At 35.0% G+C, this 17,648-nt stretch overlaps 1 protein-coding gene across 1 annotated transcript in view; it reads left to right on the top strand.

Moving 5' to 3' along the window:
- Positions 1 to 2,602: 2,602 nt before the first annotated feature.
- The window catches only part of LOC125680583 (cytochrome P450 3A9-like), a 30,486-nt gene continuing 15,440 nt past the window's right edge, over positions 2,603 to 17,648 (top strand). Inside the window, exons 1-5 of the mRNA XM_048920264.2 lie at positions 2,603 to 2,891; positions 10,365 to 10,467; positions 14,207 to 14,262; positions 14,450 to 14,552; positions 15,995 to 16,111. Coding sequence (XP_048776221.2) covers positions 2,809 to 2,891; positions 10,365 to 10,467; positions 14,207 to 14,262; positions 14,450 to 14,552; positions 15,995 to 16,111 — 462 coding nt within the window. The 5' untranslated portion in view covers positions 2,603 to 2,808. The remainder of the gene's footprint in view (positions 2,892 to 10,364; positions 10,468 to 14,206; positions 14,263 to 14,449; positions 14,553 to 15,994; positions 16,112 to 17,648) is intronic.

The raw sequence follows: 17,648 nt of genomic DNA, 5'->3' as shown, positions 1-17,648 counted from the left end.
AATGGTTGATTTGATTCGCATCTTTGCAAACCGGTCGCGGAATCTCAGTGTTAGAGCGTTCGCTTCGTGACATGGAGGTTTTTAGTTCAACATCCACTAGAGTCGTGGCCGCGTCAAACCTAAGACGTAGATATATGTAGTGATTGCTCTTTCACCAAACGCTCGACATTTAGAAGTGAGAGTCACGGGTCTTTCAGATATGACCTTAAAAACGGAGGTCGCGGTAGGCGTTGGCACGTTCACCGCTATGGCCCTGAAAACTAAGCATAGGTCTAAATTTGTGTTACTTCATTTTCTCTGGTAACGTCTCAATATGAATAAAACAAGTCTCAGGACGAAAAACAAATAAATTAACACAAAAACACGAGCGGGGCCCGAGCTCACGACCTTCCGGTTACGAAGGAGGAAATAGTAATTTGTCTGTTCATTCGGTTGTTCGTTCGGTTGTTTAGCTCTGTGTACAAAATTTAAATCCGATTTAGATTAAACTTATAAAAGGTTTCAAGGATTCTACAATTTTCATACAGGAAATTGATATCCTAAAACTTCATTGCTTGTGCACAAATCTCTTACGGAAATAAAAAGTGCTTACAATTCAATCATTTTTTTCCTCTCGAAAGGGTTTTTTGTTTTAAAGAAAAGAGTTGACTACTTCACAAAATGTAAATTTTAATTGGACAAACTTATCCGAGAATTTGTTATCCATTTCATAAAGAAAATGTTCACAATGTGAAAACCTTATCCAGGAAAAACGTAACGAACTTCTACTAGTACTTCCACTCGTTATTTTGTATCCTTTTCTATCTAGTAGTATATACGGAAGCATAAGTATAAGCTCATAACACTTAGAAATTCTAGAATGATGAGTTAGGGCTGTATGGACCGTGGATATCGGCCTGGATAGCTCAGTGGTTAGAGTGCCTAATTAGTAATGCAGGGGTCCCGGGTTAAGAGTCACGGTCCAGCCATGAATTGTATCCTTTCCTTTATTACATGTAATAAATTTCACATCAATGCAAGCATTAATCATAGACGCACAAACAAACGAAAATTTCTTATGTGCAAATACATGTATAGTATATCCACCAGAGGAAGTAATCCCAGAATTAATGTAAGTACAAAATATCTAATGTGGCCATGAATTTACCTTTAGATTGTGCAATATTTGTATATATTTTTGATGGGATAAAACTGTTGATTGTACTGAACTACACGTATATTATATGTGGGACAGAAATGTACGAGAAAAATTACATCTTTATATTAGAGACAAACGATACAAATGTTTCAAATTTGGGGAAAGAGTAAATACATTTATTGACAATGTCTTTCATAATTTTATATAGGCGTAAAATAATATGAAAATACTTGTCAAATCAGTTTGACATTTGGGCACGAATATGCATTGAAATGTAGCATGGTTTGGGATTTCTTTTAAGTAAGGGGGGAATGACTTGTTTAAAATTCTTGTCAAGTGAGACAAAATAATGACAATGATACATTGTGCTTTAATTTGCACAAACTTGAAAATGTTGAAATGATAATTCGGAGGGGTTGTGATTGCTGGTTGAGGTATTTATTTACTGAAACTGCCTCATATTTTGTACATGTACCAGCGCTCGTTCCGGTTCGCTACATGTACATTTCACAGGGGCTAAGCCCGTTTTGGGCCCGAACCCTGTGATACCATAAATATAGATCACAGGGTTCGGGCCCAAAACGGGCTTAGCCCCTGTGGTACATTTATAAGGGTTGAATTCATAACTGTAGGCTCTTACAGTCTTCTCTCACTCAGAACTTCTCCTCGCACTTTTTAACCAAATAATAATTATATGTTTTGTATTGATAAAATGATTTATATAAATCATATTCGTTGATATTGGTGAGTGATCTGTACTACATTTTCCTTGAATTTTCACAGTTGATGCCCCTGACATTTGTACTTTATAAATTAAATTTCTGATATAATAAGAAAGTTTACTTTCACTCTTACGCACACGTTCCTTTTTCATTCTTGTCTTGCTGTGAAGATCAATCCTTTCACTCTTGTGTTCCGAATGGCAATATTAACGGTTCACGAACGCTTCGTGAACAGTCGGAGAGCGCACGTTGAGCGAACGGGAAAATGGTAAAGTAGAACGTTTCAGGGACTGTACCTGCTTTTTAAAGAAAATCAGAATGTTTGGGTTTTGAAATGTTGACATCAAGACACCGCTCATTATAAAACTTATCAAGACAGTCGATATTTTGTTGAAGACCTATTGAGGTGACTGAGACAATAAAACCACATCATACATTAAACAATGAATTAGTTTGTCATCTAGTTGTACGTTGCCATTCATAATATTACTAAAATATTTGGGGAGTTTAAATTGTCTCCCTGTGTAACACCCAACTTGATAGGGAATGTTTCAGTTAATTAATTGTTAACTTTAATACATGACCTACTAAAATTGTACAAATATACATGCATATACTTATGATAATATTGCAGAATTTTATCTAACACCAATCTGTAAAACTATATACATTGTATATTAAATGTGGTAAAAAAGAAAAATAGTTTTAAAAATATTTTCTGCACGAAAGTAGATCGCATTATGGTCACCTGATAAGCCTACTGAATTGTAAGAGTGGAAAAAGTTAAAACAATATTTCTCTTGTGAAGGTGTGACAGGATGTTATCTGTATTTCCTCGAATTTCTCTCATCAATCGTGAACCGTGTCTTTCCTGTATATAGTCATACCATTTCCGATTTGAAAGTGAAAGTATCGGCATAATTAAAGGCCACTTACTGGTGACTTAGAATGGAGTTGCACCTGTGCTGTTTGTTGAATTCGTGGACATTGCTATTAGGAGGATTGTCGACCATTTTATTTTTGCTGTTATGGTAAGATACATCACATCGAACCTCTTCTACAATAGGCCCTAGCTCTTATGTTTTCCTAAACCATCACTGATGGATGTAGATCTACTGATGCATCAGTGCATCACTTACTTTATACCTATATCTGTATATTACATACACAAACATCATTAACATGGGTATTCACGTCTCGCTTCTTCTATGTCATGACTCGCATTCGATTAAAGTCTGTATGCATGATTATCATATATTTGTTACATTTCAAAATGGTAAACTAGTCTTTACTACTTACTAGGCGAATTCTTTTGCAAAATTATTAATGGCTACCTTGGAATTCATAAGCATTCTTTTGATTTCTCCAAAATTCAGTAATTCCGTGAAAGCAAATTTCAAACTTTATTTTCACATCACAACTGATTCTTGTTTTGAATAATATATGACATAGCAAAGTAGGTGAAATTATGCATTTAATTTCCTCGAAAATTATCAAAAAGTTGTTCAAAACTCATGGGGCAATTTAATTAGGCCCTAGTTGTTGACTGTAAATATATTAAACACTGATAATTGAATTTTCCCCCAAGCATGCATGGTGAAATTGCCTGCAGCTCACACTTTGATGATTTTTGCTATCTGGAAGAAAAGGACAGGAAAATTTATAATTCTTAAGGCCAAGATAAATAAATAGTGTGTTTCCTATTCCAGCCTGAAAAAAAATAGGGTAGGTAGGTAGGTAGGGAAAACATTTTATTTTATTTTAACATTTTATTGTTTAAAATTCAACTTTGACAATATGACATTTTACATCAGGATTAAAGCACATTGTGTACATGTAAAACTATTTTAAGAAATGCATATTACACTGACATAGTTATGGAAAAGCTACCTGGACATTTTTTTCTTAATTTGGAAATGCTCGTCCTTTCGACATTAAAAAACCTGGAAGACATCAATAGATTTTTTGGTCACCAATTCAGCTGCCACTAATAACCCTGCGTCTAATGTAGGGTCAACGTTCGGTTCACAAATAAACTCTAAATATTTCATTTCAAATCCAGCTAAGTCACCAACAGAAATACTGCCCTGAACGACATACGGCTACGTGTTTTTGGAATGCGATTTATTTGGCCATTGAACATGATATTGTAGTTTTGCAGTGTTTTGGCCAATCAGATGGCTCTTCATGATGCATCTCAAAAATACTAAACAATGATTCATTGTTTTTAGCTCACCTGAAATGAGCTTTTCTGATCAAAATTTTTCCGTTTTCTGTCGGCGTCGGCGTAAACTTTTCACATTTTCATCTTCTTCTCAAGAACCACTGGGCCAATTACATTAAACCAAAGTTGGCCAAAAGCATTCTTGGGTAAGGGGCTTTCAAGTTTGTTCAAATAAAGGGCCATACCCCCTTTAAAGGGGAGATAATCACAAAAATAGGGTGGGGTCATTTAAAAATCTTCTTCTCAAGAACCACTGGGCCAGAGGAGCTGAAATCTTCATGAAAGCTTCCTGACATAGTGCAGATTCAAGTTTGTTCAAATCATGGCCCCCGGGGTTAGGTTGAGGCCACAATAGGGGATCAAAGTTTTACATAGAATTATATAGGGAAAATCTTTAAAAATCTTCTTGAATCTTCTCAAGAACCAATGAGTCAGAAGAGCTGAAATTTATATGAAAGCTTCCTGACATAGTGCAGATTCAAGTTTGTTCAAATCATGGCCCCCGGGGGTAGATTGGGGCCACAATATGGGATCAAAGTTTTACATAGAAATATATAGGGAAAATCTTTAAAAATCTTCTTCTCAAGAGCCAATGAGCCAGAAGAGCTGAGATTTACATGAAAGCATTCTGACATAGTGCAGATTCAAGTTTGTTCAAATCATGGTCCCCGGGGGTAGGTTGGGGCCACAATACAGGGCTTGAAGCTAACTTTTTATGACACCAGTCCAGCCGGACTGATGGGGTATAATTTCAACCAGTCCGCAGAAAAATTTACCAGACCAACAGAGTTTTCCAGAAATGATTAAACATATTTAGTTGATGTTATTAAAATGAAATTTAACTCATTATGCCTCAGAAAATATTGTAACACTTAAATGTGGGATTTATACTTACGAATCAGATTCGTCTGATAGATCTACAGATTGAAGCATGCCAAATGTGTATAAAATTTCATGTTAAAGTATATTTTCCAAAATGATGCTTTAGAAAATTAAGCAGTCCCATCGGACTGACTAAAACAAATGTCAGTCAGTCCGCCAGACTTTTAACCAGTCACAGACTGACGGGCATATTTTAATTTCGAGCCCTGCAATACGGACTAAGGTTGTACAATACATGCAAATATATATAGAAAGTCTTCAGATATGGGCCAAGGTAACTCAGGTTAGCGATGTGGCCCTTTGGGTCTCTTGTTTACTTTAGTCATCAAGTTTTTTCCCACTTGATGTTTGTATTTTCCTATCGTAATTACCAGTAATATGCTTGTCAAGGCAAGCACGATGCCATTTTTCCCGGAGAAATCGCTGTCTGAACATTTCTGATTAATGCATATAGTATCATTCGGCCAACCTCGGCTGATTCCATTACCTACATCAAAGTATGAGGTACGAATCTTCCGAGGTGAGCTGAGTGCGTATAGGATATATATTTTCTCAAACACGGAAAATTAATGATCGAGATTAGGATTTCTAATAGTGAAACCGGAATTGTTTACTTCCGGGAAGTATATTGGCGGATAAATTTTTCAGGGTCGGCTCATATATTTTAGGGTCGGTCGGGGAACCGGAAACACACAATTTATTTATCTAGGCCTAACTGAAATTCATTTGTTTTGTATATATTATTTATATACATATACGATTTATCTGTAATTTACAGGTACATGGTATATGTACAAACACCTGTTATTTTTGTAATTCAAAATTATGGTTATAGATTAACAGCAAAAATAGACAGTTCAATAGTCCAGTTTGGGGCAACATTGCTTGATTGAAAACTGAAAATATGAATGTGATAAAAGAGAATGATTTTTAAATATATATATGAAACTGAGTCAGAAAATACATGTATTGTTTGTGAGTATTTTAGTCAAAGTAGTCTAGAGTTAGGGTATAATATATTTTAAGAGTTAATTTTTATATATCTTAGATGAGGGGGGATTAGTACATAAAATACACTCCTATATATGATTCCTGATCTCACATGGATGTTATCACTATCAAATCAGCTTATGTCAGATTATATTTGATCCAACAGAAATAGTCCGTGTGGCCAGTGTAATTGGGAAGAAACGATATCATAGAAGAATTAACCCAAGTTAACTCTGGATTACTGCCTACATATACGGAAATTCAACTCATATATATTTCAAATAGCTTTATGATTTTGCTAATGAAATAATCTCACATAAATGTTACAAGTCTGAGGCATATCGAATTAAATTCCATTAAATTTTATTTTATAACATTAACGAAATATATTTATTTCTGGAAAACTCTGGTGGACTGGTAAATTTTTCTGTGGACTGGTTGAAATTATACCCACTGGTATAATGGACTGGTGACATAAAATTTTAATTTCAAGCCCTGTAAACCACATTTGCAATTTATCAAAGAGTGAATGTTTTTGCCGTGTTTTGGTCTGTAAACCTATATACATGTATGTGTGCCCCCCCCCCCCCCCCCCCCCCATGAAACAACAAAAGTATTGACAATTTATAATACCTGTAAAAAGGAATTTTTTTTTATTGGAGGGGGGGGGGTTAAAAATAGTTTCTGTTTTCCATTGATTTCTTTATATAGAACCTCCCATGGTTTGATATGATTTGTATTTAACAAGTTGTGTGTTTTCTATCCTCAAGCATTAGCAATGTTGTGTTATTTGTGCATCTATAGTTCATTTTCTGATGGGGTAATACCAGGTGTAGTGAGTATTGGGGGAGCTCCTCCCTAGTTGTCCCTACTTGTATTAAGGACGTATGTGGGGAAACAATATTTTGATGAAAGAGAATATATCGGTATTATCAGAGAACAACATGCTGTCTACTTTATTATTACTTCCAGGCCACACAGATGATACAGATTATATCTTTTTGAAGCAGGCTTGGTAAAGGAAATTTCCTTGTTTTCGTTTGAGAACAAGGACTTTCACAACTACTTGAATTTTCGTAGAAATATCTGACAAGGAAATGAACAGCATGATCGATCGATACAGCTTTCCTTACAAATGTATTTGAATCAGGTGGCATTGCTACTTTAGCTGGCACTGATTCATGTTCCGTGATATACGGGATCATACATGTTCTGAATTTTCAATACATATATACAAAATCCACATTCTGTCAAGGAATACAAATACTTACAATGTAGTTGTCTATTAGTGATGTTTGTCTCTAAATGTTAAGCTGAATTTTTGTTGTCTCAGTGGAACAGCATTTGAATTCATGTTACAAATATTTCAAGTCAGTTTAACTTTTTAGTAAACTCAGGTGACCTATTGCAATCGGTTGTCATCCATCATCGTGCGTCGTCCGTTAACAATTAAACATTTTTAACTTCTTCTTGATAACTACAAGTCCAATTCTTTTCAAATTTGGTATGAAGTATCTTTGGGACAAGGGGGACTTAAATTGTAAATTTCAGGTCTCCAGCATCCCTGGAGCCTTAGGGGTGGAGCAAAAAGTGTCCAAAATTGACCAATTTTCAAAAATCTTCTTCTCAAGAACCGCACATGTGTAAGAAAAACTAAATGCATGGTGATGGAGAGCAGGAAGGCCTCTACCAAAATTGTAAATTTCATGATCCCCGGGGTAGTGGTGTCTAGCTGGGCCAAACTGGGTATATAGTATTTATGTGTAAAACACTTAAATAACATCTTCTTTAGTGCTGTTGATACTATATTGAAACTAAATAGATATTTAGAAAGAGCAGGTAGTCCTTTACCAAAATTTTAAATTTGATGATCCCAGGGGTGGGGGTTTTGGTATCAGGGCGGGGCCAAAATGGTCAGTTATGAAATGTGTGAACAATAGATATTTTTAACTTCTTCTTGATATGGCTATCATTCCAATTCTTTTCATATTTGGTGTGAAGCATCTTTGGAACAAGGGGGGACATAGATTGTAAATTTCAGGATTCCTTCACCCCATGGGTCCTTAGGGGTGGGGCAAAAACTGCCCAAAATTGACAAATTTTCGACAATCTTCTTCACAAGAACCGCACACGTGTAAGAGAAACTAAATGCATGTTGATGGGAGAGCAGGAAGGGCTCTACCAAAGTTGTAAATTTCATGATCCCCGGGGTAGAGGTTATGACCCCAGGGCAGGGCCAAACTTGTTATGTAAAACACTTAAATAACATCTTCTTTAGTGCTGTTGATACTAAATTGAAACTAAATGGATAGAGCAGGTAGTCTTTTACCAATATTGTAGATCGAGTTGATGATCCCCAGAGTAAGGGTTCTGACCCCAGGGTGGGGCCAAACTTAGTATATAGTATTTATGTGTAAGTTTGCTGATACTGTATAAAAATCTAAATACATACTTAGGAATAGCAGAAAAGGATGTACAAAAAATGGTGAATTTCAATCAAAACCCAGGGTTATGACTTAAGGATGAATCCAAATTAGTCATATGTTTTTATGTTCTAATGTTAATACACCTATTATTTAAAGCCTTTCATCAGTGTATGCACTTTTGAAGGCAGTGAAGTTTTAAGAACACATCTTGTTTTATACCATTGCTGAACATTAGAATTTAGCTTAGATATTCAGAACAGGAAATTTTTTCTAGATTTCATAGCACATGAAAGTAGTGATATTTTTTCACTAGTATTCAGGTGACCGATAAGCCTGTGGGCCTCTTGTTTAGCTCACCTGACTGAAAGCTCAAGTGAGCTTTTCTGATCGCCTGTTGTCTGTCTTCTGTGCGTCTGCCCTGTCTGTCTGTCTGTAAACTTTTTTCATTTTTGACTTCTTCTCCAGAACCACTGATCATGAGCCAATTTCAACCAAACTTGGCAAAAAGTATCTTTAGGTGAAGGGCTTTCAAGTTTATTCACCTGTAGGGCCATGTCCCCATCAAAGGGGAGATAATCACGAAAATGCATAAATAGGGTGGGTCATTTAAAAATCTTCTTAAGAACCACTAGACCAGAAGTAGGTTGGGGCCACAATAGGGGATCAAAGTTTTACATACAAATATATAGGTAAAATCTTTAAAAATATTCTTCTCAAGAACCACTGGGCCAGGAAAGTACAAATTTACATGAAAGCTTCCTGACATAGTGCAGGTTCAAGTTTGTAAAAATCAGGACCCCTGAGGTAGGGGTGAATCAATATATCGATATATCGAAATGTACCGGTATACGCCTGTCCAGCGATATACGATACGGTGTTTCGACGATATGATATGATATAATGTCGGGTTTAAAAATAGCCCTTTTAATAGTCGGGATCGAAGTTCATAATTTAAAAATGGCTTCTAACAGGAACACGATTCCTCAGACTTTAATACCCGCTTTTACATTGTGACATCAGAGATTCCTCAGACTTTAATACCTGCTTTAACATTGTGACACATCAGAGATTCCTCAGACTTTAATACCCGCTTTAACATTGTGACACATCGGAGATTTCTCAGACTTTAATCCCCGCTTTTACATTGTGACATTGGAGTTTCCTCAGACTTTAATTGTCATTGTTTGTTTTGTTATGAAATAAAAGATATTAAAAACCACTTCATTTTTTTTTAATTTTGATATTTTACCTCAGAAAATGCTTAACTACATTGTATATCCAATATATCGGATATCGCATCAGAAAATATTGTATCGTATCGTATCGGAAAATCTTGAGCAATGCACACCCCTACCCTGAGGGTAGGATGGGGCCACAATTAATACTTGAATAGGGGATCATATTTTTACATGCAAATATATAGGAAAAATCTTTAAAAATCTCCTTCTCAAGAACCACTGTGCCAGAAAAGTACAAATTTACATGAAAGCTTCCTAACATACTGCAAATTCAAGTTTGTTTAAATTCATGAAAACTTCCTGATATAGTGATATAGTGCAGATTCAAGTTTGATAAAATCATGTCCCAGGGGAAAGGATGGGGCCACAATAGGGGATCAAAGTTATAAATACAAATATATAGGGAACATCTTTAAAAATTTTCTTCTCAAGAACCCTTGAGCCAAAGAAGTTTACATTTACATGAAAACTTTCTGACATAGTGCAGATTTAAGTTTGTAAAAATTATGGCCCCCGGGGGTAGTTTGGGGCCACAATAGGGATCAAAGTTTTACATACAAATAGATGTTAAGGAAAATCTTTGAATATAAGCCAAGGTTATATGTTGGGCAGAAGAAAAAAAATGAATTTGCATTCTTTTGAAAAATTGTTACATTTGCCAGTTGTTTAAATTTAGTTATGGTTATGGAAAATCGTATATTTTTTTACTTTGCTGTACAGTTGTTCAATTTTACCTTGGTACAGGCTGAGGCGCCGGGAAGCTGAAGATTATCAGAAAGCGACTGGGATCCCAGTGGTGGATGGAATTCTCCCTCTGTTGGGTCACCTCCCCCAGATCTTCAAACTGGTACAGATCGTTCAGAAAGATTTTATTTAGTTTACCTGAGAAGTACACTCGAGTGAACTCTTCACCTGGGTAGTACTTAAGTGAGCTCTTCACCTGGGTAGTACTCGAGTGAGCTCTTCACCTGGGTAGTACTCGAGTGAGCTCTTCACCTGGGTAGTACTCGAGTGAGCTCTTCACCTGGGTAGTACACTCAAGTGAGCTCTTCACCTGGGTAGTACACTCAAGTGAGCTCTTCTTATCAAAATCAGTCTGTTGGATGTTGTTGTCATTGTAGTCATTTAAAACTTTTCACATTTTTACCAGAGTTGTGATGAAGTCTAACTTCTGGTTTTGTGGATGATGATGGGGTATCCAGGCTTCAACATTTCACTTTGCAGTGTTTAGATCTGCAAATTCTATACATTCATATTACCAAACAGAAATATATTTTAATGACAGTCGTTGTGAGTATGCAATTTGTGGCATCAATGCAGATATTGGCAACTTGTACAATTCATTTGTACATCATTGATGTAAGAACAGGAGGGGGCACTTTTTGACAATGTAATTTTTCCATTATCTTCATATACCAATTGGGGTTGCACTTATTTATGGCAGTAGGAAATGGTAGTGGAGTAGTAATATTTTTACTGAAGTGATACACCCCCCTCCCCCCACACACTTTGAAAAGCAGCGATGCCACAGGTCTGTACATACATTGCCAGCACTTCATGAGAAAGATACATTCAATATTAAGTCAAAAGCTGAATTTTTTTAGGCTTGGACCCAGAATTACAGTCAATGAATTCAATACACATATTCTTGAGCAAGTCATTGAAATAAACTTCTTTCTAAAACAATATGATAGAAACAAAATGATACTTATAATCAAGCTGCATCCTTGGTTAAAAAAGAAAATACATAAAAGTGTAAAGGTAGTTTTAATTGAACAAAAATAGGCTTTGAAATGATATTAGTCTGAGTGTCTTCTTGTCAGTACCTGCCACCACATTTTGGAGGGCACCGCACCTCTAAATTTATTTCCTCTTTGTTTTTCCAAGTCCGAGGCACATTGCAGAAAATTGCGTTCTGTAAACCCTAATTCCAAGTACCACCCTTTGTTTTGCATTTTTGGGGTAATTCAAATTAATCCTCTTTGGAAAGCTTTGAAGCCCCTCCCCACCTGGCAACTTCTGCTATTTTCCCCATCATTCTAAAATATCATTGGGGGAACGGAGTACTTTTTGGCAGCTATCCAGATGGAAAATCCGTTCTGTTTGTCATCTAGCTGCAATAGCAGAAGACATTGCTTCATCTGTCAATGCCCTGTAGGCTGTTGTCTCTTCTTGTCACTGATGTAATTTAATGCAATTCATAAATTAACGCTGATTTTGACTTCTTGTTTTTTCAAGTTGACTAAAATTGGAAACAATAAAACTAGAATTACAAGAGAAAATGAAACAAGTTACCTTTAGATGTTGCTTGACCTTGTTTATGGAGGAGAGTAAGCAAAGATGATAACATTTATTGATAAAATAAATCAAACACTAAGAGAAACTAAAGAGTTAATATCTGTCTTTTATTTTCAAGCAATGCAATAAGATGTCAAAAACCTGTTTGACATACGGTCACATTTGACTTTCGATCAGTTTACCCTGTAAGATATTCAGTTAGAACCGATAAGGAAGTTATTTTCATGTTTCAATCATCAATTTCAAAATTTCTTTGTTTATAGTGAAGTCTGTTTGCCAGTCAACATTTATATCTATGATAAAGGAAATTGTACAAACTGATGATATGATAATTGGATTATCCAAATATTAAAGTTAATATTAACAGAACTATATATTGAAACAAGTGTATACAGTGAAAACTGTCAAATCCGACTTCTATGCAATCTGTTTCACGGAGCATTCCAACCCTTATGTTCATTATCAGTTTTTAAAAAGAGGATGAGAATGAAAATTATCAATTTTCCCATGGGGATCCGGGTTAGAATAGGTCCTCAGTACCCCCTTGCTTGTTGTAAGAGCCAACTAAATGGGGCAGTCCTTCGGATAACACTGCAAAAACCAAGGCCCCTTGGCACAGCAGGTGTGGCACGATAAAGATCCCTCCCTGCTCAAAGGCTGTAAGCGCCGAGCATAGGCCTAAATTTTGCAGCCCTTCACTGGCAATAATGATGTCTCCATACTGGAAAAATTCTCAAGAGGGACGTTAAACAATATACAATCAATCATTTTCAATTTCATACTTTCATTGTTTTTACACTGTTTATCCTGACACACAATCCAACAAAAATATTTTCTCCCAGTGCATGTCAAATTAGACAGGTTTCACTGTATATGAAACTTGTGCCTATTCATGTTTATAACGAACTTCACTAAAATTAATATAGGGAATCTCAATTATAAGGAATTTTTTGTAAGTAAAGTGTCCCCAGTAATTCTCATTAAGCAAGGTTTACTGTATAAGAATTATCTTTAAAAAATTCATCTCAAAAAGTACAAAGGTAGGACTTGTCAAATTGATATGCAAGCATCCTCATGTTGTGTAGATTTAATTATGATAATCATTCCATGACCCCTTGAGGCAAGGGTGATGATTCAAGTTTGTAAATCATAATCCTTTGGGCCAGAGTCAGAGTGGGGACACAATAGATTTAAAGTGTTCAATTCCTTTGGAATGTATAGGACTCCCAACAACTATTTATAGCAGGGTAGAAAATTCAGATGAATAAATTAACATAATGCAGGGTTAGACACTAAGGCACGTCCGACCGACCGAGTCTACTAAATGATAGGTCCTGTCAGGTAAAATGTCGATTTACTAGTCCGACTGGTCTTGTTAAAAATAAGAAACTTTACTTTAAACCAGAAGATATTTTATTCTTAGCCAGAAAGATAACTGCAAAGAGTTTGAGAGCAATTTTGAACCGCGTGGTGACATAATCTCTATTTTTAGTTCTAATAAATAAGTCGCTGTCGGAATTGATGTTTTACGACATCTACTCAATGTTAATGTGTGTGTAAAGTTATGTTTCGGATAAATAGATATAAATTGAATTCATTTTTTTAAAAACAGTTTAATTGAATGAAATATTTATAAGAAAGTGTTTATCAAATTAATAAATTACGTCGTAAACAGCCATTTCTCGTTGTTGAAATGTGTGCGGGAATGTCTCTATATACAAATACGACTTCTCATCCTCAAGGAAAGATGTCCCAAGAGGGAAAAAAAAAGGAAAAGGAAAGCAGGGCTTATAAAGTAAAAATCAAAAAAAGGTTGAGGTCATTTTATTCTAAATGGACTAAAGAATTTCCGTAAAGAAACAGAAAATGTGTTTGAAAATAAAAGCATCAAATTGAATGACGAGATTAAAGATTTCTTTGAGACAATTAAATACATTTTAGTTGGAACTTAACGTTTGTAATTTAAATTAAGTATTTAGATATATATGGAGAATCTATCAGGGTTTTTTTTCTGGAAAGTTGGTCGGGGCTAGTGGATGTAAGGTCAGGTCTAGTAAAAATCATTTGAAGTAGCCCGACTGGTCTAGTGCTCAAAAAAGTAAATGTCAAACCCTGTAATGCAATACAGAATAGCAAAAAATTTACGATCAGATTTAAACAACCAACCTTAAGTTGCCTCGGCCTTTTGACCACCAACACGCTGCATTGTCCATCGTGTTGTAGCATTTGTTTATCATTTATAATTTTTGACAATTTTGTTTCAATTAGTGACACCATTATTTCTGCAGGGAGTAGATGAATATGAGAAGAAATGGTTAGAGATAAAGAATACAAAAGTCTTGTTGTAAGTATTGCTTAGTTTTGTTCTTAAAATAGTTTAAACAGCATCATTCAAAGGATGATGTATACACTTTGTAATATTATGTACAAACCGTATACATGTACATGTATTAGAAAACTTAAGGGTACATGTAGATCTATAATTATTTATAATGCAGAAGAAATGTGTGTGATTTTCATTATATATATAGATCATGGTACGGGAAGTCTCCCACAATCACAGTAGCAGATCCAGAGATACTAAGGCACATCTTAGTGAAGGATTTCCCTCACTTTCAGGACAGACCAAGAAGGGTAGGGAAATGATATTCATTTCCATTTTGGCCAAAATATTTTTTAAAAGAAAAAAGGCTGAAAATTGTCTTTTCTGTGAGAGAATAAAATGATTGAGGGCCATAGCTCTTTATCTCGCAGAATGGACAGTTCGAGGTGTTCCTCCTACTTGAACCATTATCTCCATAGTTTACATGATGAACAGTCATAGGCAAACACATCCTACAAGATCATATAAAAAATGTTCTTTTTCTTAATCAAATGAACAATTTCAGATAAATATTTTTGAACCTCATGGGAAGAGTTTTGCAAATTATTTTAGCTCACCTTAGCCAAATGCTCAATTGAGTTTTTCTGATAATTTTTTTTTCATCATTGACATTGGTGTTTTCATTAACTTTTCACATAATTAACTTCTTCTCAGAAACTGCTGGACCAATTCAACCAAACTTGACACAACGTAACTTTGGGTGAAGGGGATTCAAGTTTGTTCAAATTAAGGGCCACACCCCCTTCAAAGGGGAGAGAATGGAAAATTATGAAAAATTTTATGTTACATTTAAAGGAGGAATAACACACCAGAGAAATCTAATATGGATGGAAAGTGGAGGATATGTACAATATTTTAAAATGTTTCGTATTTACTTTTATTTCGTTTAAAAAATGCAGTTTTAGTAGAAAGTACTCTGAGAAAAATTAAAACCCTAGCTAGATTCAAACACATAAACCACAGAGCAGATCGATATGTTAACTTACTGAGCTACGCAGACAAGCAATTCAGCTGAAAAGTAATATGAATGTATTGCTGATATTTATATTTTTGAAGGTGAAGTCGGCATTATATGACAATTTGTATTATTCCTCCTTTGAAATCTTCTTAAGAACCACTGAACCTATTTTGAACAAACTTAATTGGCACAAAGTATCCTTGGATGAAGGGAATGTTTTTACTGTGATTGTAGATAATGAGATAATATTTGATATGTCTCTTTATATTGATGACTTACAGATCTAGTTAGAGTTTCATATTGATTGACTTATTTTGACCAAAGTTATTGCCCTTAGGCTGTAAAAATATTTAATAATCAACTGTTTTTCTGGAATTTTTTTCCTGAAGTTCTTTAAGATGATAAACAGTTTTTTATAATCGTAACTTACAGATCAAGTTTCACTTTCCCTAATAAAATCATTTATGATTAGTGTCTTAATAATTCATTATAAGGTCTACATTGTAATTCAACTCTCCTTACAACCAATTCAAGAAAAGAAAATCACCAAATGGGATCTTCTATTTGTATTTCATTTGCACCCAATGATTTTTACACATATTTCAAACATGAATGTAAGCGGGGAGATAATTAGGAATTTGTGGAAATGCATTGCTGCAATAATCTGTAAGAAAACTTTATCAATGCAATTTTACTGTATGTCAGATGTTCACACTTTTTACTCGATGCTTGCAGATATTCAAGATGACACAATCTCCAGTTAACAAAGGACTATTTTTCCATCATGGATCTGATTGGAAAAGAATACGATCCATTTTAACTCCTACTTTCAGTACAGGGAAGCTGAAGATGGTAAGATAAAGACAATGAAGTGATTTACAACACTGATTAGAATTCTTCACTTTTAAATATGTATTGCATATGGAATGCAAGAAGAAAAAAAATGAATGCTTTAATTTTACATATTTATACATAAAATAGTACTTGACATTCACTTCCATTGCTAAATGCTGGGCATCAGATGTGAATGTCATGGGTCCTCGGAGATTACCTTAAAAATGGATGTCCCATGTCACAGTAGGTGTGGCACACTAAAGAACCCTCACTGCTCAATGCCCGTAAGTGGCAACCATAGGCCTAAATTTTTCAGCCCTTCACTGGTATTGGTGACATCTCCATATGAGTGAAAAATTCTTGAGAGGGACGTTGAATAAGATACAATCAATCAATCATTTACACCTGTAATTACTTTGTGCATCTTCTGCATCCACAACAACAATAGATTATGTATATTAAAGAATAAAGGTAATTTCCAAGAAACTAAATAAACTCAATGTAATGAATTTCTTTTTCCCATGTGTATTAGGTTTTAAACAAACTACCTGTCAATTGTATCATCATACAATGCCCATTTACCAAGCATTTTGGATTTGCTATGAAATACATTTTCACAATATTTTTCTATGTTTCTATAGTATTTAAACAAATTAATGGCTTCTGACAATGTGAATTTTGAGTCATGTGATCTGGAGTTATAAATGTGCTCTTTAATTTCACCCAGAGATATGAGGAAAAAAATTATTGTGATAGCAAACCCTCAGAATGCACTATTTTGCTTCCTTTTTAGGTCACTAAGGGGACCCACTGCATCGTCTGTTGTGTTAACAATTGAACATTTCTAACTTCTTGATAACTTCTATACCAATTCTTTTCAAATTTTCTTGATAACTTCTACACCAATTCTTTTCAAATTTGCTATGAAGTGTCTTTGGGACAAAGAGGGCATAAAGTGTGTGTTTTAAGATTTCTGCATCCCTAGGACCTTGGGAAGGGGCAAAAACTGTCAAAAATTTACCAATTCTCAAAAATTCTCTACAACTGCATATCTTGAAAACCACTGAAGAGATCTGATTCAAACTTTGTATATGTACATGTATCATATACATTATCTGTATACATGTATAATGAAGTTGTGCACCTGTCATAGTTATTGAGATTCTTCAACATTCAAGCAAGGATATTTTTATTTTACAGGTGTTTTTTACAGCTTTATGGACTTGGTGATTTTCTTTTAGATTTTGTAACAATACATTATCTTATAAAGACTACTGTGTAAGTAGAGGGTACAATGGAATCATCATTTCATTTTGTCCGTCTGCCTAAATGTCTGTGGATATGATTTTGTGTCCAATCATTTTTTAAGAGACTAGTGCATGGATTTCCCAGAAAATTTGTACACTCTTAATTACGCTATGAATGGTGATAAATATTAAGGTCAAAGGGAAAGGAGACTCCGCTGGTATGGCCATGTTGTCATATCCAGCAGTGCAGTCAAGTGCGCTCTAAACATACAAGTTCCTGGGAGACGTAGAGTTGGTCGGCCAATGCT

The sequence above is a fragment of the Ostrea edulis genome, chromosome 2 (genome assembly GCF_947568905.1).
Source record: "Ostrea edulis chromosome 2, xbOstEdul1.1, whole genome shotgun sequence".
NCBI classification, from domain to species: domain Eukaryota; kingdom Metazoa; phylum Mollusca; class Bivalvia; order Ostreida; family Ostreidae; genus Ostrea; species Ostrea edulis.
The sequence above is the reverse complement of the archived record's forward strand: the minus strand, read 5'-3'. Positions and strand labels throughout refer to the sequence as shown.